The 26,229-nt window shown below is 43.1% G+C and overlaps 1 protein-coding gene across 2 annotated transcripts in view; it reads right to left on the minus strand.

The window, feature by feature from the left end:
* The window catches only part of TMCC3 (transmembrane and coiled-coil domain family 3), a 259,281-nt gene that overhangs the window by 82,730 nt on the left and 150,322 nt on the right, over positions 1 to 26,229 (minus strand). The window contains exon 1 of one of the 2 annotated variants that reach the window (XM_023227166.2): positions 2,320 to 2,536. The exons of the other annotated variant lie outside the window; for it this stretch is intronic. Coding sequence (XP_023082934.1) covers positions 2,320 to 2,397 — 78 coding nt within the window. The 5' untranslated portion in view covers positions 2,398 to 2,536. Of the gene's footprint in view, positions 1 to 2,319; positions 2,537 to 26,229 lie in introns of those variants that run through there. 2 annotated transcript variants of the gene reach the window in all.

Consider the following 26,229-nt stretch of genomic DNA (forward strand, 5'->3'; position numbering starts at 1 on the left):
AAATTGTGATTATGGTCTGCTAAAGTTCTAGCCCTTCTCTGATTTCTTCTCTTTACTAGATCTGACTGGCCCAATGTGCTAATTTTGGATAATCAGCACACATAATGTCTAATTCAGTTTGAATACACAGCTTAATTAAAAATTGGGTATCTCCATGCTAGCAATACAAGGCAGCAAGTACAGTAACATTGTCAATAGAATTGTTTTATTTATTTAGAGACGGAGTCTAGCTCTGTCGCCCAGGCTGACGCGATCTCAGTTCACCGCAACCTCTGCCTCCCAGGTTCAAGCAAGGCTCTGCCTCACCCTCCCGAGTAGCTGGGATTACAGGCGCCCACCACCACGCCCGGCTAATATTTGTATTTTCAGTAGAGATGGGGTTTCACCATCTTGGCCAGGCTGGTCTTGAACTCCTGACTTGGTGATCCACCCATCTCGGTCTCCCAAAGTTCTGGGATTACAGGCGTGGGCCACTGTCCCCCGCCGGTCAGCAGAATTTTAAAGAAAATCAAGAAATCTCCCTCATATAAGGTTTTGACTTTTTAACAGAAAAGACTGGTGTAGACAGGGAACAGTGGCAGATGTTGCAGAAACACAGTCTGCAGTTACGTTACACATTTCCTTTACCACATTGCACCTAAGCAGTTGAGGCACAAACTTTATCACCACCATTTTACAGGTTATGAAGAGTGAGTTTTGTAAAGTTGCATGAGTTTTGCCAAACCACTTAAATGAGTTGACAATGAGCCATCCATCCCGCTAAGATTACTAATCTTGTTTACACAAAGAAGATCACAGTTGTGACAAGAAAAAACAAGCTTTCACATTTTTTTTCAAGTCCGCAACATTAACTTTACAGAATCCTCTCAATTACAAATGCATTTGAAAATGATCTCCTTTTCTTCATAGTTCTGTTAACTAGTATTACAGTTACCCAAGAAGAAACGTCTACCTGTGGGTAAGCACAGATCTTCAATGTTTATTCCAAATGGAGTTTCTGGTTATTTTCATAGCAAACTGTTAGGAAACTTTTAAAGAAAGTGCAAACATAAGAGAATTGGGGGACTGAAATGAGAGCACGAGGTATTATTCCACCGAATATATTCAATCTGTAAAAACTCAAATCATTCTTTCAAAATGATTAACAGACGTTAAAGGAAAAAGGGAAAGTGGGCAATAAACCAGGGACTCATTGCTTCACTTCTGAGGCAATCGATTACTACTTCAAATTATGAGTGAAGACCCAAATCCTGCACAAAGGGCAGCGACATAACCCCGTCACTGTTGCTACTATTTCCATCCAGCTGGTCTCTCGATCTCGGAGGTGGTAGGCCAGAATCTGAGCCCGGCTCTACCTCCGTGAACTTTACACAGAGGCTGACACCCAAATCCCCAGTTCTCGGACAAGCGAGTAAGTAGTTGGCGGAGCAAAGAACAACTCCAGGTGCCTTCTGCCAGAACAGATGCCAGAGTGGAGGAGGTGCTTTGTTAAATGGCACTTCAATCAGCCGTGGGGAGAACGGGTTACAGAGCCTCACATCCAGCCTCGACGATTCAACAGCCCGGGAGGGCAAAGGTATTCACCGGGGAGGGCGAAGGATTCCTCTCCCAGGAGAGACCCGCGCTCGGGCTGCGGCCTCCGTCTTTATTTTGAAGCCCTACAGGGCTCGTCTCTGCAGCAGGCTCAGAATGAGCTATTTTCACCCACAGCCAAAATCAGCAACAGCAAATTACACTGCAAACAATGGCGAGGGCGCCTGCTCGGCTTGGCTCGAAACTCCGGCAAGGCAGCGCAAAGATTCTGACTTTTCACTTGGGCAGAGCCCGTCCGCCGCCTCCCCGCGATCCGGCTGCGCACCGCGCTCGGGCTCCGGCCACACGCCCCAAGGATTGGCAGAGGGGGCGGCTGCCAGGACATTCGGCGGGGAGGGCACCGTCACACCCGGGGCGAGACCCTGGAGACCCGGACACGCGTGGCCGCGGGTGGCGGGATTCCCTTGCGGCGCGGCGGGCGCTCCCTGGCGGGGAGGGAGGCGGAGCGCGGGCCGTCGGGGAACCGGGCGTCCCGCACAGAGCGCGGGGACCTGGGCGCCGCGAGGGGCAGGTGGACCTGGGGTCCAGGAACCGCAGCCCGGGCTCCGACGCCTCCCCTCCGCCCACCTTTTCAGTTCGGAGGATCTGGGAGGTACGGACCTCCGGCGGCAACGGAGGCCGGCGGCGAAACGCAGGGGGCGCGTGGGTTAGCGCGGAGCCGCCGCCCCAGCCCGCCTCGCCCCCGGGCCCGCGCGCACCCGCCGCCCCCCAGTCCGCGGCGCTCACCCGACTCTTGCAGCGGTGGTGCCGGCCGGGGTCCGAGTAGGTCCGGTCCACAGTGAGCGCCGTGTCGCTGCCCGGCATCTCTGCGCTCCGGCCGGGAACTTTCCTGTCTCCTGGGGCTGCCGCGCCGCGAGCTGCCGGCCGTGCTCGGGCTCACCCCGGGAGCCGCGGGCGAGGGGGCGGCGCGGCTGCTGCAGCTGTTGCCTCTGGTGCCGACACCCGCGGCGGCCGCCCTGCGCCGCCGCCGCGGGGTGGGGGAGGCGGAGCAGGAGGCGAGAGTCTCCTCCCCCTTCCCTTCTCCCCGCCTCCCCCGCGCCCCGCAGCCGCCGGGACCCCCCACCCACCCGCGACCCGGCGGGCAATGTCTTCGCCTATCCTCGCCTCCCTCCCTGGCTGAAACTTGATTCCACCCCCTCCCACACAGCCCTCTTTTTCCCCAAAAGATGAGCGACATCCACATTACACTATCTGTTGACTTATTTTGTATATAAAAGGTGGCTGTTACCGCAAGAAGTTGACACTTGCCTTAAATGCCTCTTTTTATGTTATTCTTCATTCAACAGGCACTTATTGGGCAGCTGCCATGTACCAGACCCTGGACTAGAGACCAGAGATTTAAAATAAGAAATGAAATAAAATAAAAGACTCCCCCCGCACCACAATTGCCCTGAGCATAGAGCATACTTTCACTTAAACTAAGATCCTACTGTGTTGTGTATTTTAATGTTGCATGTCTGGCTCACCTTTATGTTTTAAGCTACTTGGAAATCAGGATATCTTTTCATTTTAGTATTCCCCATTCCCAGTGATCAGTCCCTGCCCACAAGGAATTTGGAGTCTCGTAGAGGAAGGACCACTGGTGAACAATTTAAGTATCAGTAACCCCAAACAAAATTCAGAACACCTGCGCTGGCTCTGTAGGGTGTACAGTGGGAGACTGGGCTGAAATATTTAAAGTGCAGCTGTTCCAGAGAGGACCTAGAGCCCAATGTGGCCAGCCCAGGGGAAGGGAAGGATTTGCCCCGCCCTTCACAGGGTTCAAGGGGGAGGGTAGAGCAGGCTGAAGAAAACTTTGGAGTGCCCAAAATCAGAGGTACATTTGGGAAAACCTCAAGCCATCAGTTTTGGGGAGTGTCCTCAGGAACAGGAAGACATGATGGAAAAGAAGGCGGAGACCATGCAGGATCTTCGTTCAAGGGTAAGAAGTTCAACCTTATTCTGTGGGAACTAGGCAGCTGCTGGAGATTCCTGAACAGGGAAATGATAGCATGAGAATGGAAGTTTAAGGAGAAGGTGTATCTGACATCAGGGTGAAGCAGCGATTAAAGATGGGCAAAACACACTGGCTAGAAGGCCACTGTAAAGACAGAACAGCCTAATTATCCTTCAGAAGGATACTAGGTAAATAAATGATGGTACATCATCCAATAGAATATTCGGTAACTGGAATAGAAATGAGGCAGCCCTCTATGAACAGCTTTGGAAGCATATCTAACGTACATGGTTAAGTGGAAAAAAAGCAATGTGCAGGATAATATATATGGCATTCCACTATTTATGTAAAAACAATATATGTTATATGCTTCTACATGCATGACATATATCTGGGAGGATAAACAAGAAACTAGGGAAATAGACAGGAAATTGATGCCAAGAGAAGGGAACCAGGTAGCTAGAAGGCAGAGATAGGAGAGAGATCTAATTTTCACTGTGTATACTTTTGAAACTTGAATGTTTACACTGTGGGCATACATTAACTATTCAAAAAGTAAAATATTGTAAAAAATGTTTTTTAGAGATAGGGTATCTGTTGCCCAGGCTGGGGTGCAGTGGCACAATCATAGCTCACTGCAGCCTCAAATTCTTGGGCTCTAGGGAGCCTCCCACTTCAGTTTCCCAAGTAGCTAGAACTACAGGTGTGTGCCACCATTTCTGGCTAATTTTTAAAATATATTTTTGTACAGGCAGGGTTAAAACTAACTTAAGAAGAAATTGAGGCCGGGCGCGGTGGCTCAAACCTGTAATCCCAGCACTTTGGGAGGCCGAGACGGGCGGATCACGAGGTCAGGAGATCGAGACCATCCTGGCTAACATGGTGAAACCCCGTCTCTACTAAAAAATACAAAAAACTAGCCGGGCGAGGTGGCGGGTGCCTGTAGTCCCAGCTACTTGGGAGGCTGAGGCAGGAGAATGGCATAAACCCGGGAGGCAGAGCTTGCAATGAGCTGAGATCCGGCCACTGCACTCCAGCCTGGGCAACAGAGCAAGACTCCGTTTCAAAAAAAAAAAAAAAGAAGAAGAAGAAATTGAAAATCCCATGTAGTCCTTAAGCCATTCAAAAAATTAAATCAACACTTTTAAAATACCCACCTACTGCTACCCCAACACACAACTATACCAAGCCCAGAGAGTTTTTCGGGTAAGTTCTTTGAAAGAAGAAAAGAGAAATATCAAACGTTGAGGGGGTGTGTGTGTGTGTGTGTGTGTGTGTGTGTCTGTGTCTGTGTCTGTGTGTGTGTTGGAGCGAGATTTTAGCTAGGGTGGCTAGAGAAGTCCTCCGTGATACGGTGATCTTTGAGCAGAGACTTGGGAAATGAGGAAGCCAGAAGTATAGACATCTGAAAATTTCCGACAAATGGAAAGTCAAGGGCCCTGAACATTTTGGGAGTGTTCAAGAAAGAGCAAGGAGGCCAGTGTTCACTGGAAGGAGATGAGGTCAGAGATATTTCAGTTAGGGACTTTCAGTTCATTTTAAGAACTTTAATTTTGAGGAATATGGGAAGATTTGGAAATTTTTGAGCAAAGGAGTGGCATGATCTACCTTTTCACTTGGATTAAAAAAAAAAAAAATTGATCCGTACCTCACAGCATAAACAAAAACCAACACCAGATAGAGGAAAAAGAAAGAAAGAAAAAATTAGCTGGACATGGTGGCTTGCACCTGTAATCCCAGCTGTTCAGGAGGCTGAAGCAAGAGGATCACTTGAGCCCAGGAATTCAGCCTGGGCAACAGAGTGAGACCTGTCTAAAAAAAATTAAAAATTAAAAAACAAACAAACAAAAAATCTGGCCAGGAGTGGTGGCTCACGCCTGTAATCCCAACACTTTGGGAGGCCGAGGCCAGCAGATCACCTGAGGTCAGAAGTTCGAGACCAGTCTGGCCAACATGGAGAAACCCCATCTCTACTAAAAATACAAAATTAGCAGGGTGTGGTGGCACATGCCTGTAATCACAGCTACTTGGGAGGCTATGGCAGGAGAATCCGTTGAACTCAGGGGGTGGAGGTTGCGGTGAGCTGAGATCATGCCATTGTACTCCAGCCTAGGCAACAAGAACAAAACTCTGTCTCAAAATAAAATAAAATAAAAATAAAAATAAAAAACCAGATTAAAGACTTAAAGGAGAAAAAACACAACTTAAAATTGTCAGAAGAAAATGAAAGCATATCATTATTATCATTCAAGTAAAAAATAAACAGGACACAACAAGCATAAACCACAAAGGTTTGACATTTAAAAATTTAAACTTCTGCTTATGAAAATAAACAATAAAGTGTAAAAATAAGCCACAGACTGAACTCCAGCTAAAAAAATCAATATGGACAAATTTCACAAACAATACTGAGAAACATAAAAAGCAAGCCATAAAAAATTACTTGCAGTGAGATTCATGTAGGCTGTGTGATAGCTCACGTCTATAATCCCAGCACTTCAGGAGGCTGAGATGGGAGGATCACTTGAGCCCAGGAGTTTGAGACCAGCCTGGGCAATATAGTGAGACCTTGTCTCCACAAAAAAAAAAAAAAAAAAAAAAAAAAAAGAAAGATTCATGTAAAGTTTTTCTTTGGTTGTTTTTGTTTGTTTATTTGTTTTTGGTTTTGAGACAGAGTCTCACTCTGTTGCCTAGGCTGGAGTGCAGTGGCACGATCACAGTTCACTGCAACCTCTGGCTCCCGAGTTAAAGTGATTCTCATGCCTCGGCCTCCTGAGTATCTGGATTACAGGTGTGCGCCACCACGCCCGGCTAATTTTTGTATTTTTAGTAGACACGGGGTTTCACCATGTTGGCCAGGCTGGTCTTGAACTCCTGGCCTCAAGTGATCCACCTGCCTCAGCCTCCCAAAGTGCTGAATTGCAGGTGTGAGCCACCATGCCCAGTCTTCCTGTAAAGTTTAAGAAAAGCAAGAGCATACTAAACACAAATTTCAGGACAGTATCTCTGGTGGGGAGATGAAGAAGGCTTCAATAGAAGAGGGGTACACAATTATGAATATATAATGCTCTTTAACAAATGACTGTTGGTACACTGGATGTACATTCATTCATACATATATACAATAGTTCAGAATAATTTAAAATTTTAAAGGTAACAAAGACTCAAAGGAACAGATATGGTGATATCCTTAATTCTGGAATTCAAATCACCAGTTAGGGGTACCTTCTCAAATAAATAAACATAATAGCACTTTATGTGTGAATAAACTCAGAGAGGCCCTGACAAACCAGGGTTGGGCTTTGCTTGGGGGTACCGACGGGCATCTACTTTCCATTTCTATTACTGTCTTGATGTTTCTTAGAATTCCATCCTGGAATGCTGACCCTCAATGAGAAGGATAAACTAAAACTTTATTAGGCTCATTTAAATTTCAATTAACAAAGGATGTTCTTTTTTAGATCATTTAAATTTATTTCATAAGCTAGTTGCCCAAAAGCTGCTCTGCTGGGCACTCATACAAAATTATTTTTTTTAAATATACAAATTAAATAGCACAAGAGCAAGCTCCTCAGAACAGAAAGAAAACAATCAGTGCTGATCGCCATCTGGTTCTCCTTTTGGGAGGCGGGAAAACAGACCATATCTCCTTTTGTTTACCCAAGGGGAAAACAGACCACATCCCCTCCTTTGGACGCAATGCCAATGCCTAGGGTTTTTCAGCCCTGGAGAGAGAGGGAGAGCGCAGGTGCAAATTCCTCCTGTCAATGTAAGAATTCGGTGCCTTTCATACCTCCAAGAGCCTCTCTTTGCAGAAAATAATGGAAAATATAACACTGTTAAAATAACAAATGCAGTCAGAACAATAAGAAATACAAAGGTTCTTACCTAAGGTGTGAAATAAGAATTTACTTGCAAAGTGTAAGGAAGGAGCACAACAAGGCAGCCGATGCTAAAAGCACCAAAGAAGAGACCAGGTCATTTGAGCTGTAATAGTTTAAAGTTTGGAGTGATGGTGAAAGGCCTATGAAAAGAGATGGGATTACACTTGACTTTTGTAGTGCGTGTTTGTTGTTTCAGCCTGCCCAGCATCCCACCCGTTATTCTGAAGACAGCACCTAGGTTTTCTTTCGGGACCTATCCTACTCCTACTTTTAATCCAAATGGTTTAGATGAGGCAGACCATTTCCATCCTTGGATCCAGAGAGAGGCATGTCATCCAGCCTTGGCCAGTCAGAGTCACTGTGGCTTGTGCAGGGATAGGCATGTGAGCTAATCAGAGCCGATGAGAGTCATCCCTAGACTTTTGCCAGAACTGCTGGGAAAGCCTATGCCTTTCCAGTGGGCATTGCTAAGCTAGTGCAATGCAAGCCTGATGCTGTAGTGGACATCCTTCCACCATCTAAAGACAGCCTCCCTGGGAAAGCAGAGCCATGAAACGGAGAAAGACTTCTTACTAAATCTTTAGAGCACTAGATTCAGCATTTTCCATTTGCTATAGCTACATGACAAATCACCTTAAAATGCTTTGGCTTGGCCGGGTGCAGTGGCTCACGCCAGCAATCCCAGCACTTTGAGAGGCCGAGGCAGGTGGATCACCTGAGGTCAGGAGTTCGAGACCAGCCTGACCAACATGGTGAAACCCCATCTCTACTAAAAATACAAAAATTAGCTGGTGGGCATCTGTACAGGTGGTGGGCACCTGTAATCCCAGGCCAAGGCAGGAGAATTGCTTGATCCCGGGAGGTGGAGGTTGCAGTGAGCCAAGATCATGCCACTGCACTCTAGCCTGGGTGAGAGCAAGACTCCATCTCAAAAAAAAAAAAAAAAAAAAAAATTGTATTGGCTTACGACAATAACTACCGCTCATTAGCTCATGATTCTGCAATCTGGGCAGGTCTCCAAAGGAGATGAGGTGTCTTTTCTCTGTTCCATGTGGCACTGGGTGAGGCTAGTGTATCCAAGATGGCTTCATTCACATGTGTGACATTATGATACATATATATATACATATTGGTTTTCATCCATGATTCCTGGCTCATAATTACCAATGCCTCTGTAATAGTCTGTTGTCATGATTTTGGGGCACTTTAGATCCCAGAAGCCAGCCTCAGAAGCCTTATCCTGCCCTCGTTCCACCTGCTCTTTTCTCTCCCAAAGGAAGGAACCTTCCTCCGCCTTTCTGTCATGCAGCTGGCCATGAAGAAATTCTCTGACCTACCTTGTCTGATTGTAGGACATAAGGCTCATTTCAGAAGGGGTCCTGCCTCATACCCTGGAGGAAAGAATGCTGCGCAGAGAAGCCAAGAAGAATCTGAACAGACAGGCCTTGCTGGATCTTGCCACTCACTCAGTCTCTCAGTATTAGATCATATACACCCCCCCCAAAAAAAAAATAGATCATATACCCTTTTGTCCAGTCACATTTCTACATGGTTGTCAGTCGTGCCTATCCAGTGACATCTCCTTAAAAGGCCCAAGAAGACAGGGTTCAGGGGGCTTCTGGATAGCTGGACATCTATGGAGGGTGGTGTACTCAGGGAGGACACAGAAGCCCTGAGTTCCTTCCCCTACCTCGCCCCATGCATTTCTTCATCTGTGTCCTTTCTGATATCCTTTATACTAAACCGGTAAATGTAAAACACAAGTTTCCCTGAGTTCTGTGAGCTGCTCTAGCAAATTTGTCAAACCCAAAATGGGGGTCATGGGAACCCCAACATGAAGCCGGTCCGCCAGAAGTTCTGAAGGCCTGGGCTTGTGACTGGCATCTGAAGGGCAGTCTAGGGGACTCAGCCTTCCATCTGTGGGGTCTGACGCTATCTCCAGGTAGACCTGGAGGACACCAGCAGGTGTCCAGCATTGATTCTTACTTGGTGTGTGGGGAAACCCCTCTCCCACATTTGGTCACAGAAGTCTTCTGTGTTGATTGTTTTTGTGGTGTGAGAACAGAGGAAAAACATAGTTTGAGTTGATTTTTCTACAAACAATGTGTCAGCACCTATAAGACTTAGGGCGGCTAGAATGGTGGGAGCTGGCCGGGCCTCTGACTTTATTTTCATATGTTTATAGCTTTTTAAAAACTTTTTTTTCCCCTTTTAGAGACAGGATCTTACTCTGTCACCTGGGCTAGAGTGTGATGGCATGATCATAGCTCCTGGCAGCCTCCAACTCCCAGATTCAAGCGATCCTGCCACCTCATTCTCCTGAGTAGCTGGGACTACAGGTGCATCAGCACGCCTGGCTAATTTATTTTTTGTAGTGACAGGGTCTTGGTGTGTGCCTAGGCTGATCTGAACTCTTGGCGTCTCCCACCTCAGCCTCCCAAAGCTGGGGTTATAGGCATGAGCCACTGTAGCCGGCCTGTTTATACTTTTTTAAATACACTTTTTTATAGTCCTCATCTTGCAGGAATCCCCTCTCTCCATCAGGGTAGTTGGATTTTTTTACACGGTGGATGCCTTCTAACACAGCAAAAACAAAAGCTGCCAAATCTCCTAAGGCCTAGCCTAGAATTGGCAGATTATCACTCCCATCACATTCTATTGGTCAAGGCAAGTCAAAAGGCCAGCTCAGACTCCAGGGGAGGAGAAATGGGGTCCACCTGTTGATGGAAGGCGTGATGTGCACACAGATGGGAGAAATTGCTGACTGCCATTTTGGCAGCCGATCCACCACACCAGCCTTGCCTAGATCCCCTTTTCAGTGACATGAAGCAATGGATTCCTCTTTTTGCTCAGGCCCATTAGAGATGGGTTTCTGATTCCTGCAACCCAAAGAATCCTGTCTAATGCAACATTCAATGCAGGGTATGGGCAGAAAGAAGACAAGGAAAAGGGCAGAATTTCAAGAGAAGTCAAGAACTTTGAACAGCACAAATAAAGGGAGAATCAACAGAGGATTCTGGTGGGGGCACCGAGGACTGTAGAGTTTTCTCAGGCCACTAGCTTGAGCCTTCCGTGATCAGTCCACACCAGATGACGTGTGAACTGCTCAACTCATTATATTCTGGACTAATGTTTTCAATACAAAGGTTACAATATATTTTTTTTTTAAATATTTCATGTGATAATTTCTATGCTTCCCCCCAGACACACTAGAGTGTAGGTTACCTGAAGGAAAGGACTGTACTTTCTAGGTACGTGTAGGCATTCCCGACAGGTCTTAACATAGTATTCAATAAATGCTTGAGATCAACATTATTAAATGTCTACTTATTTTCTAGGCATTAGGGTTTTAAAAAATGACTCTGACATAAGCAAAAACTAGTGTCTGTTCCTAAGGGGTTGGAATGGGTAAGAGGAAAGGATGAAAATTCACTGAATGATGGATGTTACCAATTTTCACCTACTAAGTAGTTAATGGCGTTTGTGAGTTCTCCAGTCATTTATTGAGCACCTTTGGTGTGACAGCCTCTGCTCTTGGTGCTGAGAATATAGAAATGAGTGAGACATCCAGAAGGGACAGCCCATCTAGACAGTGAGGCAGACAACCCCCAAAACGTTCCCAAGATAGTTATGTGCTCAACATGGTAGTAGGACAAAGGAAGGAGGTGGTCTCCTCATGCAGCTCACTTCCTTAGATGCTTCAGTCCTGCGGTCATCGCAGCAGGGAGAAGGAGACACAAGGAAAGCCAGATGTTGAAGACAAAAGTGCAAGTCTCTTGTAAAGGAAAGGAAAATGCATTTCTTTTCATATGCCAGTTTGATTTAATAGTGCAGGGAAGTGTTCCCTTTGGGGGAAAGATTCACAAGACAAAAAGTACAACAAGCTCCCCCACCACAAGGATATAAGAACAGAGCAAAAGGAAGAATAACTCAGGGTTTTAAAATGTATTCTACTAGCTTGAGGAGAACACATGCTGATCAGCTCTACACATCATATTACAGACTGACAGATAGAAATGCTTATGTTGCAGGTTAGCAGCTTTCTGGCCTGATGCAAACATGAATCTCTAATTCTAACTACCTGGTTTATACCCAACTAAAAATGACCACACCCTTAATATTTACATTTAATTTCTAACATAGCATGTTCTATGTGACTGCAAAGAAACAATCACTGCTGTTTATTTAGTGTTAGCAATTATCTGGCACAGAAGTCCGAAACTTCCACTTGGCAAGATTTTGATTAAAAACAGGAAAGTAGACAGACTCAATTGAAACTCTGCAGGCTAGGGAACTTGCCTTTGAATATTCCTTTTTTTTAGCAAATGCAACAATTCCATGCTATTGATTTCTTAAGAGCAATGAGAAAATTCTCCAAGTAGCCTTCAAGTATCCTGGGAGATGGTCTTCAACATGTGCCTTGCCTGCAGACTTGAGGCTACATTAAGAAGTACAAAAATGTATTTTACCTCATCAAAAGTGAACGCTTTTGCTTCTCAAAAACTCTGATGAGAATAAAAAGACAAGATACAGATGGGAAGATATTTACAAAACCAAACATATAACAAGTGATGAGTACCTAGAATGTATAAAGAATTCTCAAAACTCTATAGTAAAAAAATAATCCTTGGCCGGGCACGGTGGCTCGCATCTGCAATCCCAGCCCTTTGGGAGGCCAAGGCGGCAGATCACTTGAGGTCAGGAGTTCAAAATCAGCCTGGCCAATATGGTGAAGCCCTGTCTCTACTAAAAACACAGAAAAATTAGCTGGGCGTGGTGATGGGTGCCTGTAATCTCAGCTGCTTGGGAGGCTGAGGCAGGAGAATCACTTGAACCCAGGAGGCGGAGATTGCAGTGAGCCAAGATCGCGGCTCTGCACTCCAGCCTGGGAGACAAAGCAAGACTCCAACTCAAATAAAAATAAATATAAACAATAAACAATCCAATTTAAAAATGAGCAAAATATAGGGACAGACATTTCACTGAAGAGACTATACTAATGGCAAATAAACACACGAAAAGATGTTAAATGTCATTAGCCATTAGGGAAATGCAAATTAAAACCACAATAAGATGTTACTGTTCACTTATCAGAATGTCTATAATAAAAACGAGTTATAACACATATTGCTGGCAAGGATGTGGAGAAACTAGATAAATCATAGATTGCTGGAAGGAATGTAAAATGGTTCAGCCTCTCCGGAAAGCAATTTGACCGTTTTTTATAAAACTAAAACATGCAAATCCCATCTGACCCAGCAACTGCACTCAGGCACTTATCCCAGAAAGAAAACACGTTCAAGCAGAAACCTATACACAAATATTCACAGCAGCTTTATTCATAATTGCCAAAACCTGGTAGCAGCACCATATCCTTCAACATGTGAATGGTTAAACAGCTGTGGTACATCCATACCATGGAATGTGACTCAACAATTAAAAGGAACTATTTGATATGCAACAACTTGGATAAGTCTCTAGGGAATTATGCTGTATCTAAAAAGCCAATCCCAAAAGGTCACATACAGTATGATTCCACTTACGTAGCATTCTTTTTTCTTTTTTTTTTTTTTTTTGAGAGGGAGTCTCACTCTGTCACCCAGGCTGGAGTGCAGTGGCACGATCTTGGTTCACTGCAAGCTCCGCCTCTTGGGTTCACGCCATTCTCCTGCCTCAGCCTCCCAAGTAGCTGGGACTACAGGAGTCCACCACCACCACACCCGGCTAATTGTTGTATTTTTAGTAGAGACAGGGTTTCACCATGTTAGCCAGGATGGTCTCAAACTCCTGACCTCAAGTGATCTGCCTACCTTGCCCTCCCAAAGTGCTGGAATTACAGGCATGAGCCATCGCACCTGGCCCCACTGACATAGCATTCTTGAAATGATAAAACTATAGAAAAGGAGAAGAGATGAGTGGGTGCCAGGCTCTAGGAATGGGAGGGGGTAGTGGCAGGAGGGAGGTGGGTGTGGTTATAAAAGGTCAGCAGGAGGGATCCTGTGGGGATGGAACTGTTCTGTATCTTGAGAGTAGTGGTGGATACAATTGCAGAGGACTAAATACACACATGCGCACACACACAAACAAGTACTGGGGAAATCTGAATGAGATTGATGGATTGCACCAATATTAATGTGATATTTGTACTAAAGTTTGACAAGATACTACCATGGAGGACACAGAGATTACCACTGGGGGACAGGTAAAGTGTACAGAGTTCCTCGGGAGTATTCCTTACAAGTGCATGTGAATCTACAACAATCTCAAAATTAAAAGTTTAATTAAAAATGTGTTTTAAGGCCAGGCACGGTGGCGCACGCCTGTAATCCCACCACTTTGGGAAGCCAAGGCGGGCAGATAGTTGAGACCTGGAGTTCGAGACCAGAGCCTGGCCAACATGGCAAAACTTTGTCTCTACTAAAAATACAAAAACTAGCCAGGCGTGATGGTGGGTGCCTATAATCCCAGCTACTCAGGAGTGTGAGGCAGGAGACTTGCTTGAACCCTGGAGGTGGAGGTAGCAGTGAGCTGAGATCATGCCACTGCACTCCAGTCTGGGTGACAGGGTGAGACTCTACCTCAAAAAAAAAAAAAAAAAAAAAAAAAATTTAGGTGCAATTGTAGTCATTTTCACAGTAAAAACTGAGTTTTAGGAGGATGGGAACAACACAAGCAGGAGTGGTTAATATAGGAACTTTTTCTCTGAAGAAGTTGTTCACAGAATATTCTAGTAGGTTATGGCCCTTTGCTGCACCAGAGGAGTTGACCAGCTGTGGAAACTGAGGGCAAAGAAAGACTGTGGGTGGTGTCATTAATATGACCACAGATGTCAGTACCTGGCCACAGTGTATGCTGTGTCTCAACCTCACAAGTTCAGGGCCAAGGGCAGCGTCCATTATCCTTGGCCTATCAGCGCTGAGCATAGCACCTGGCACAAAGCAGTGATTCTACAAGGTTTTTCTGGAATAAATAATGGATAATTAAGTCCTGATTTGGTTGGAAGAACATATTAATGTTCATAGATTTGGTTCAGGTTCAAAACGACTCATTATATGAGTTGCTTAGTAAAAAGTTACATAGCAAGGTTGAGTAGAGAATTTTGCAAATTCCTTTGGGAGGTGGAGGTGGGCGGATCACTTGAGGCCAGGAGTTTGAGATCAGCCCAGCTGATATGGTGAAACCTTGTCTCCACAAAAAACACAAAAATTAGCCAGGCATGGTGGCATGCACCTGTAGTCTCAGCATTTTGGGAGGCTGGGGCATGTGGATTACATAGGGTCAGGAGTTCAAGACCAGCCTGGCCAACATGGCGAAACCCTATCTCTACAAAAAATATAAAAATTAGCTGAGTGTGGTGATGCACACCTGTAACCCCAGCTACTTGGGTAGCTCAGGCACTAGAATTGCTTGAACCCAGGAGGCAGAGGTTGCAGTGAGCCAAGATCGTACCACTGTGCTCCAGCCTGGGCAACAGAGCGAGACCCTGTCTCAAAAAAAAAAAAAAAAAAAAAGAGAGAGAGAGAGAGAATTTTGCAAATTCATGTACTTTGCTTTGCTCCATGTTTTATGATTCCCATATTGGTTTGAGTCCTTACTTTATATAATGCACACACAGATTATAATATAAGTAGTTTGCTATTTCTAACCTCTTGACTCTACCACTTGGAAAGAGTTTCACTCTCTGATTACCATGTATGACTATTGGCTATTTGCTACTGCAGTTTTTCAGAAGTCTACAACAGTGTTAGAAAACAAACGTAGATAAAAGGCACAGAACACTCCATTCAGTTAAACCTGTAACTGCAGTTGTGATGCCGTGGGTTCCTACTTCACACAACCACAGAGAAAGCAGTTCCTGGGGATCTCTAGTTGCCTCCATTCTATGCACGACCAGCCCAGGAGAACTGTCTTTCATTAAGCACATACTGAATCTGAAGATGAGCTAGCTACACTGCAGGAACATCTCATCCGTGAATTCACTTTGCATTTTATCAACTCACTTTGCAAGAAAAGGAAGGTGGGAAATGAAACTGCCAGAAAAATCTGATGTGATGTTGTTTATAAACAGTCCAAGTCACAGTCCTTTCAAAAGAGGATGCTGCTTGCTGAAGCCTTCCTTGTCCACTCCAGTCCACACTGTTATCTCTCTCCCTTCTCTGAATTCTGACAGTATCTGTTGCTTAAGTCACTCACATAAACATTCAATTATAAATGATCTTGTGCTGTTACAGGGAGGCGGTACGGTGTACTGGAGACAGACTGCTTGGATTCACATCTTGGCGCTGCTCCTTACGAGCTCTAAAGCCTTGGTTCTCACAGTCATAAGCTAAGGAACCCACCTCATACTGTTGTTGAAGATTAAATGACGCAATATATGTAAAGCACTTATAAAATAAGAGCTCAATAAATGGCTGCACAAACAAAACAAAACCTAAAATCTGTCGTCCTTACCAGGAAGACTTCAGTAAGGATGTATGCTGTTATCCTGGAAAGTGTCCTAGTAAGGTGGACACTTTCAATGCCGTATGTCATCATCACAAATTTTGTGAACAGAATTAGGATGAAAGTAGGAGCCTGTGGAAAAGCTCTGGACCCTGGCCATCCCTCCCCCTCTGCCTGTGCCTGTGCTGTTCCTACCACTGCAGAGTCTGCAAACTTGCACGAGAGACAAGGGCACACTTCCTCCTTTTACACTAACCTCCAACTCCTTTCATTCCCAAGGCCCTATAGCTCCCACGTAGAATACAGAGCGTCTTTTTGCTGGTACTCTTTGACCAATTACTCTACTTCTAGGAATCTATGCTAAAGAAATAATATAATACAGGAAAATATAATACAGAAAAAGTTTTACACACAAACATCACACATTTTATCATTCTGATAAAATGAAAACAATTCAAAGGATTATTTGTTGTTTATGAAAAATCATGGACTGATTATATAAATGATATTCATACAAAAAAAATGCAGTGCAGCTACTGAAAATTATACTTAGGAAGAATATGTAATCATATGGAGAAATGTTTCTGTAATGATATGAGAAAAATTATAACAATAAAAATTCACTCTACCAACTCTACCAGATTGACAAAAATTGAAAAGTATTATGATATTTAGTGCTGGTAATGATCTGGAGTAGCAGGAACCCTCATGCCCAGCCACTCCACTCCTCAGTATATGTATGTATATATATCCCGGAGGCCACACATCAACCAGCACACACATACAAGAACGTTCACAGTGGTAGCAGTCCCTATCTAGAAACAACCCAATTGTCATCCACAGCAGAATGGATAAAGACATTGTTGTACAGTTATTTCCCAATTAAGGTCAGTCATTTGTTGCCAAAAATCAAATGTTCCATGTGAAAATGCTAACTGGGAGCCTATTATCTTAACTCATTTTGCAAAGTAGGGTTTTTCTGTTATATGTATCAAACCTAATATACTGAGTGCTACAGAGTCTAACAAAATGCTCCATGCAAAGTATCACAAATGTTGATATCTTCTGTCCCACCCCATCCCCGGAAAATATTCAGGGCAAATTGGTCAACAGAAGTCCAAAATATTTTGCTACTGAAGAGTAGGAGAAACATCTTTCTCCATTTCTTCTGTGTCTTCCTATAGCATCTCTAAGGACTTTGCACAGAGCCAGTAAATGGCAATAGTTATTTATTTTGCCTACGTCTTCTGCACCAGGCACTCTCTATATATCAACTGAGTTACTGCCAAACTCCTGCCCTCCCATCTCTATGATGGTAGGTGCTATGATTTTCCCAATATCCGGAGTAGCAACTAGGATATCTGAATAGATCAAGTGATTTGACCAAAGGTACTCAGCTAATAAATGGCAAAATTTTGTCCAAATTTCAGGTCTAAGCTTATTTACTAGGTGCATACCCTTGGATGAGCTTTTTAATCTTTATAAGCCTCAGTTTCCTCAATTGTAGAATGGAATTTTTAATTGTAGAATTGCAACTGTAGAATGGAATTGCAGATGGAATTCTAAAAATTATACCCATTAAAGGATAACTATCTCTTGACTAAAAGTCAAGGCTGGCACTGCTGAGAATATGAACAGGGAAGAATCTCAGTGCATCTGCAGAGTCCAATGTTGCAGGTTCCCTCTCAAAACATTTAACTCAAATGAACCTGACTTGTCCCTACTCCCTGTCCAGCCTTTCCCTGCTTCTCCCAGTTTAACACACATCCACTATTGCTAATATTTCCATGAAGATGATTTCTACATTCTAAGCCTCTTGTTTCCTATTCTTCCCACAAAGAATGAAAACGAAACTTCTGAAATTCAAAATTATATCATGACTTTATTCTTATCTGAAGACTTCCTTGTAAATCTTTTCCATCATTTCTAAGCCCTTTTAGATTTTCAGTTTTGCATTTCAAGTTTCACAAAATTAGAAGTCAATTCTCCTATCACTTTGGAAGTGAAGGTTCAATTTCCTGCAAGTATTGAGAAGTCCTCACTGTCCTAGCTGACAGTTTTGAAAGGTATTCTCTAGTTCTATTATTTCTCACTGCTTCTTCCTACATCAGCTGTGGCTGATGCACTCGCAGTTAATATTTCTGACATTCCATTGATTTTCCTTCCATTAGAAGGAATGTCTTTCACAAAAGGAGAAGAATGCTATACAAGGCACAAGATTTAAAGTATCTAATATAATACCATGGAGTATAGCATACCCAGCAAGCAAGTATACCCACTAACATGCATGTACATACACATACAAAGGAATCAGTAGAAGTTATCAGGGACCAGGTACGGTGGCTCACACCTGTAATCCTAGCCCTCTGGGAGGCCAAGGCAGGTGGATCACTTCGGCCAAAGCAGGTGGATCGCTTCAGCCCAGGAGTTCAAAACCAGCCTGGGCAACATGGCGAAACCCCATCTCTACAAAAAAATACAAAAAGTCAGCTGGACATGGTGGCTCACGCCTGTAGTCCCAGTTACTCAGGAGGCTGGGTTGGGAGGATGGCTTGAGCCCTGGAGGTCAAAGCTGCAGTGAGCTGAAATGGCACCACTACACTCCAGCCTAGATGACAGAACAAGACCCCGTATCAAAAAAAAAAAAAAAAGAAGTTATCAGGAAATCAAGAATACAACATGTAGGTTTTTCAGAACATTAGCAGGATTTGGTAATTTGGAGTTTACAACAACAACAAGATTCCTTTTCAACTGCTAAAAGCAACTGAGGTAATGGAAAAAAACAAAGAAAAGATCCAAGAAGATGCTGACCAATCTATTTTGAATTTCTGCTTCAATGAAAGAGACAGAAAATCCATAAATTTCATTGGTGCTTCCTGACACTCATGATTGCAAAACCATTCTCTAGATAAGGTTCCACTGAAATGGGGCTTTTCCCATTGTCCATTGTTTCCCTCTAATCCTTTTACAAATGCAATCATACTTTCCACAATCCAAAAATGTCAGAATGTTTTACATATAACCAATTAGAAGACAGATGATTAGAATATAGATTATTCATAAAACCCCAGCCCAGGACCTATGTAAACTACTATGCTTTAAATATTTTCCCGCATTTAGATATCAAGATTAAGCGTGTATAATAAATGATTGTCAGAATCTGCACACTGAATACAGTAGATGCTGGTCACATGAGCGCACCGAGCACTTGAAATGTACCTATTGTGACTGAGGAACTGAGTTTTAAATCTTACTTAATTTTAATTAATTTACACCTTAAAGATAGTATAAACAAATGAATGTAAAATATCTCATACATATTCTATACTGACTACATGTCAATATGAATCACAAAGCCCACATTATCAAAATGTGAAAACACAGAGACTGACAACTATTCTTGACATCTCATTATATCAAATGAGCCAAACATGAGCTAAACATACAAATACTAGTACTACACATGGCTCTGAGAGGGATCCCAAGGGATCTCTCAGGTCTAAATTAATCCTCCTTCCCTGGTAGCATCTTATGTATAGCTTTAGCATCATACTTATCACAGTCTAATTTATGTGAAGTAAATTGTACGTATGTCTACCACGCTCCCTTTAGTAGACTGTAATCTTTTTGAAATAGAGGACTCACTTGCTCATTCTAAAAATCCATCAGTCCCCAGCACGGTTGTTATGTTGGAAATCCTTCCATAAATGTTTGAGGATTTACATATAGTGTATACTAATATTTTTTAAACATTCATTTTTCTACAAAAGCAAGCCTAAAACTAATATTAAGGTCATACTCATGGAGGAAAAGATGAAGTACCAAACAAATGTCAGTTTTCCCTAAGTCAATCAATAAATGAAACAGAACCCAGTAAAAAAGGATTTTTCCTAAAACTTGACAAGCTTATTTTAAAATTTGATGGAAGAGGCCAGGCACAGTGGCTCACGCCTGTAATCCCAGTACTTTGGGAGGCCAAGGCAGGTGGATCACTTGAGGCCAGGAGTTGGAGACCAGTCTGGCCAACATGGTGAAACCCTGTCTCTACCAAAAATACAAAAAAATTAACCGGGCGTGGTGGAGCATGCCTGTAGTCCCAGCTACTTTTCAGTGAGCCAAGATCATGCCACTGCACTCTAGCCTGGGCAGCAGAGCAAGACCTTGCCTCATTTAAAAAAAAAAAAAAAAAGTCATTGTAAGAGGGGCCAGGAGTGGTGGCTCAGGCCTGTAATCTCAGCCCTTTGGGAGGCCAAGATGAATGGATTGCTTGAGACCAGGAGTTACAGACCCATCCTTGGCAACATGGCAAAACCCATCTCCATGAAAAAGAAAAAAAAAAAAAAAGCTGGGCATATGGGCATGGTGGCACTGCACGCCTGTAGTACCAGCTACTGGGGAGGCTGATGTGGGAGGATGGCTTGAACCCGGGAAGCAGAAGTTGCAGTGAGCCAAAGTCAGGCCACTGCACTCCAGCCTGGGTGACAGACTGAGACCTTGTCTCAAAAATAATAAACAGACAAAGTGAAAAACAAAATTCAATGGATGAAAAAAGGCAACTTGGGAGAAAAATTTGGTGAGTAGGGGCAGATAGAGTGAGTTCTCCCTACCAGGTAGCCAGACAATTTACTGCCAATGGTTCAGGTGATTAGGAATTGGCATAGAGACCCAAGAAGAGAGAGCTCAGAAACAGGCTCATGCATATATGAAAGCACAATCTAGGATGGAGGTGGCCTCAGAAATCAATGTGGAAAGGAAATAATTGGTAGTTCATATGGAAAAGAGTGAAACTGCAGTAGATCCCTGAATACCAAACCAAAATTTAAAACTCAGGTGCAATCGTTTCATCTTGGAACATTCTTGGTTTTGTTGTTGTTGCTGTTTTTATTTGTTTTGCTTTTTTTGAGACAGAGTCTCACTCTGTTGCCCAGGCTGGAGGGCAGTAGAGTGATAGCTGCTCATTGCAACCTCCACCTCCGAGGTTCAAGGGATTCTCCTGCCTCAGCCTCCTGAGTAGCTGGGATTACAGGTGCCTACCCCCACCACCACGCCCAGCTAACTTTTGTAATACAGGTGCACACTGCCACCCCCAGCTAATTCTTATATATTTTTGTAGAGACAGGGGTTTCACCATGTTGCCCAAGCTGGTCTAGAACTCCTGATCTCAACCGATCTGCCCACCTCAGCCTCCCAAAGTGCTGGGATTACAGGTGTGAGCCACTGTGCCCAGCCCACATTTTCTATTATTGATAATTCATTGGGAATTCTAAATGGACTGTATAATACATAAATTCTACATTGATATCCACTGTTCCTATCTGATCAATAGAAATAAATAGGAATAAATTAAGAGCAATAAAAGGAACAAATGATTTTTAAGAACCTATCTTGAAGAGGCCTACACCACAGGGTACGAAAACACATTTTTTTCCTTCTTTAAAGTACTGAATCAAGCAGAAGTCCCTTACAGCTTTATAAAGGTCACACTTTTAGAATGGAGCTGGAGGCCATCAAATATACAGAGAGACTCCATGACTGTGCAAAGTACTTCCAAAGACTTCTTTGAAGCTAACTCTATACAGCTGAAACCAAAATCCAGCTAAACAATGCCTGCTCCGGTGCTGTTAACAGCACCTCTCCACTCATCTCCATCTGGGCTGTTAACTGAGCGCAGCGTGGTTTTATCTTAATTCATCCAGATCAAAGTGGGTTAATTCTCAGCGTAACCCCATGCATCAGACATTCCTAGCATTCAACATCAGCATAGACACAGCTCTCCGAATGCCACACGGTTTGCTTACACTTCTGTATGCCTGAGCCTGTGGTCCAAATTTTTCCCTGACTTCAAAGGAGGTCAAAATTCCAAAACTGGGCTTTGATGGGGGAAAAAATGTTCCAAAGATGTTACACACCTAGAACATGTATCACACATGTGCTAGATCATCTCTCCGGAGAGTTTATTTTCTGCTTGAAAGTGGTTTCACCCGTTTTTTCTAGGTCTCCTTCTTGGATTCTCCTGTTTGATCCTGCGGCGATCTCATAATAGGAATGTGATATTGCTATAACTACTTGTATTACTTTGCTCAGGCTGCCGTAACAAAATACCACAGACTCGGGGGCTTAAACAACAGAAGTTTATTTTCTCACAGTTCCAGATGCTAGAAGTCTAAGACCAAGGTGCCAGCGGGATTGGTTTCTCTGAGGCCTCTCTCTTTGGTTTGCAGACAGCTGCCTTCTTGCTGTGTCCTCACATGGTAATCCCTGGTATCTCTCAGTGTGTCCAGGTTTCCACTTCTTTTTTTTTTTTTTTTGAGATGGAGTCTCACTCTGTGACCCAGGCTGGAGTGCAGTGGCACAATCTAGGCTCACTGCAACCTCTGCCTCCCGGGTTCAAGCAATTCTCGTGCCTCGGCCTCCTGAGTAGCTGGGATTACAGGCTTGTTAATTTTTGTATTTTTAGTAGAGATGGGGTTTCACCATGTTTCCCAGGTGGTCTGGAACTCCTGACCTCAGGTGATCCGCCCAGGTGGATTACAGAGGCGTGAGCCACCACGCCTGGCTGGTTTCCTCCTCTTAATAGGGACATCAGATAGACCAGATCCCAGCCTAATGGCATCGCTGTAACTACATTACCTCTTTAGGGGTCCTGTCTCCAAATGCAGTCACCTTCTGAGGTACTAGGGTCTAGGGCGGCAACATACCAATGTTACAGGGACACAGCTCAGTCCCTGACACCACTCATGCGATGATGAACTTGGCAAATGTATGGAAGCAGCTGTGCCCAGAGATAAGGGGGAATAGCAGCTGGGGAGTGAGAGAGTAGGGATCTTGAAACCTACAAAGAAACTCCACATTCCTGGGAAAATAAAGCCCTGATTTCCTTTGTTGAAATCTGCCCATTTTGATTAGGTACTTTCTCAAACCCCTACTTTAATTTTACATAGCGATAGAGTTACATAAAAATTTTCATCCAAAGAGATAACTAAAGAGGTAATGACCCATAAAATGTCTTTAACAGCTCTTCCTAGTATGCAGTCTTCTTTCCTTAAGAACAGCTACAATTCTCAATATGCCATTTCTCTGCATAAAGTATATGTGCACAGCCTGTGATATATGAATAGAAAGGGAGAGTGTGGGGTGAGGAACAGAGGAGATGGGCGGGGGACAAAGGAAGCCAGTGAATGGAGATTTTTAAAGAAAGAAGTTCAGTGTGAAAAATACACACAAACTCCTGAGAGGTGGGAATGTACTGCAAAGATGCTTCTCTGAATGAGAAGCCAGGGCAGGCCTGACCAAGTGAATTTTTGGTATGAAAAAGAGGTACTAGGAAGGAAAAAGAAGTATAAAGTTTTTAATAAGACCAACTGATTCAGTTTTGAAATGAGATATAATCAACTTTAAAGGACTTGGGAGACAAGGGAGAATGTGGAGTTATCAGTGGAGACAGTACCGCAGCAGCTGGGGGCAGGAGAAAGTTCTACCTTTGTCTGCGGGTTTTGCAGGTCAAATAAACAGTATCCCCAAAGATTCAAACCTGAGGCTTGTAAAGGACTCTCGAATTCCAGATTCTGGTGTTAAAAGTCTGTATCATGCCTAAATAAATATATTTAAAGAGCTGTGGCCAAAGATGTGGTTTTATAATTACATATTGATTTATATTGGATTTCTTGGTCGGCTGCAGAGTTTGGAATCTTTCCAGCATTACTTTCTTGCCAATTTCTAGGTAGCTTATAGCAATTTCAAAGTACCTCCAATTATACATTTTCAACAGATGGGATTATTAAATGCTTAGTGCAAACAATGATCCATAGATGTGTTACCACCCACCAATAGACAAAGCCGAGCTTCTCTCTGCTCCACTCTCACTCTGATAAATATTTACATCCTTCCATTTACTCATTTCAAGACTTCAGGATATGGAATTTCATTGCTCTTTTAAGGTGAGTGCAAGAAATTGTTAATGGTTTCTGGATTTTCCAATTAACTTGCTCTCAGAAGAATTTTTCTTTAGTATAAATAACAGACATGGTTCCTGGTCTGTAGATATTTTCATTTACACACATCCAAGTATGGTATCAATTTTTAAGTAGGAACCTTTTCTTTGTTAAGCGTTTATACTTTTAAAACCTAGATTGTAGAACTTTTCAGGACAAGGTGTGTGGTCCAGCCTTCTTTTTCAGATGAGGAAACTTGAGGCATGGATATGTAAAATGGCTTGCTACTTGGTAGCAGAGCTGGAGGAAGAGGCAGGAGAAGAGGGAGAAAAGACTCTGAAGTTAGTGTGGGCACCTGCTGGGTGGCCAGGTCCTCATCTTTGTGGCTTCACAAACACACACCTTGCAGCAAGCATCCTTGTCACAAACTCAAGATAGCAAGGCTGAGACGGAGAGAGGTTAGGATACTGGCCTACGGTCATTCGCAGTAAGCAATTTAAACCCAAGTCTGTCTGATACCCCACACCAACCCTCTTCCATTTCCCTACACTGTTCCCTAAACAGAACCAAGTACATTATTGAGTTTAAAACCGATATTTATAATGGCATTACATAAAGTGAGATTCGATAGCCTCTCCAAACCCTAGGTTTATTTCCTACTATTCAATCTCTGAATTGTTATTGGTTTCTGTTTTAGCAGCATAACTGACATTTACTTAAGAAAGTATGAATTAATACACACTTAAGTGTAAATCAAGTGAAAGCCTGGCTGTTTGACCTTAATTAATCATTAATGGAAAAAATTCCCTCATCCTTTGAGCCTTTCTATTTTGAATGCAATTATTTAAATGAAAATGTAGGGCAGTCCTCTTTAGCATGTCTTACCCGAATAGGAAATTCAGAGTGTATCTCACACGGCCATTCCCAGTGTTCATGGTGACAGACATGAAAAGGTACAAGAATCAGTTAGCTAGTAAGTGATTCAAACTCAAGACCACCTGACACCCAAAACCAATCCTTTTTATTATCTAACGTTTCCCGGGTAATGGAAGAAATACATACAAGGATGTAAAGAATGCACGTTTGAAACATATCAAGCATATTCAGATGTAAAAGCTTCTTAGGACCTTGTGCACTGGTGTTCAATTTCCGTGAAGCTGTTCATTAGAAATAGTTTTACTTAGCGGACAGAAAAAAATTATAGTTATTTGATATAGTTTGGTAATTAATTACTCCTCCACAGCTAAACTCACTGCCAAACACAGGTGGACCACAGGGCTGATGAGGCCTATGCTTCACACCTATTGACCCAAAATGCAGTGGATACAAAGGGCATCCTTAACCCCCATATGGTAATTCTGAACTGCACGAGCAATTAGGTAAGAGTGTGACCTATTACCACTGACATAAAAACAGCTCAAAGGCCATGTACTATTTACTATTCATAGGAGTCCCGTGGCATACATTGGTTTGCAAAAGACAGCAGGTGACATTCACCAGCAGGCTTTTCGTGTCCCTCTGCTCACACTTAAAGCACAATTTTAGAGTCTCAGGTTAAGGCTGTTTTTCCTTAACACTACTCAATTTTCTTCTGAATCACTGAGAAAATCTAAGTCTGCCTTGGGGTCATCCTCAGTAGACTGGAAATGGGGAAGAGAATGAGCTTCTTTTGTTTTTATATCCTCGTGTCCATAATTAGGCAATATTTTTAAAAGAGAAAAACAAAAATGTTCCAAGCACAATAACCTTGGTGCTGTTCTGTAATCCAGAGTGGCATACTGGCAAACTGGATTATTATTAATTTTTTAAATTTCAGATAACCTTCTCTCAATTGCCAAGGGTATATTCAGCAAATCAAATGGACTTCCCTCAGCATCATAAACCCCATTTGTATCCTAGTAGAAACACACATTTCCTGAGAAAGGGAGCTGTGTCTTAAAAAAGGAAGTTGAAGTCTTTAAGCTTGAGATAAGGCGTTTCAAAAGGGAAGAAACTTTTGGCAGGACTCGACTGCATCCTACGCTAATGGAAATTGGAAACCCATCCTTCATTTCATGGACATTACTATACAAAATGTAAAACACATTGGTACCACAGCAACCAACTCCACATAATGTACTTGCAGCTTCAAATGGCAACCCTGTGGGGGATAAAAGTTGATTTTTTTTTTTTTTTTTGCTATCATGAAATCTTGGAATTTCTTAATTCCACAAATATTAGCAAGTGTATATTTCATGCCAGGAAAGTTTCTTGGCTCCAAGGATATAGCAGTGAACACAATCAGGTTGCTGGCTTCATGGAGTTATATTAGGAGATGGGAAATTTTAAAAATTACTGTATAATATAGCAGATTATAATAAATAGAGATGGTATAATATATATCATGGTATATTAGTATATATATTTACAATTATTATAATCATATGTGTCACATATAGAAACA

The sequence above is a fragment of the Piliocolobus tephrosceles genome, chromosome 10 (assembly GCF_002776525.5).
Source record: "Piliocolobus tephrosceles isolate RC106 chromosome 10, ASM277652v3, whole genome shotgun sequence".
Taxonomy (NCBI): domain Eukaryota; kingdom Metazoa; phylum Chordata; class Mammalia; order Primates; family Cercopithecidae; genus Piliocolobus; species Piliocolobus tephrosceles.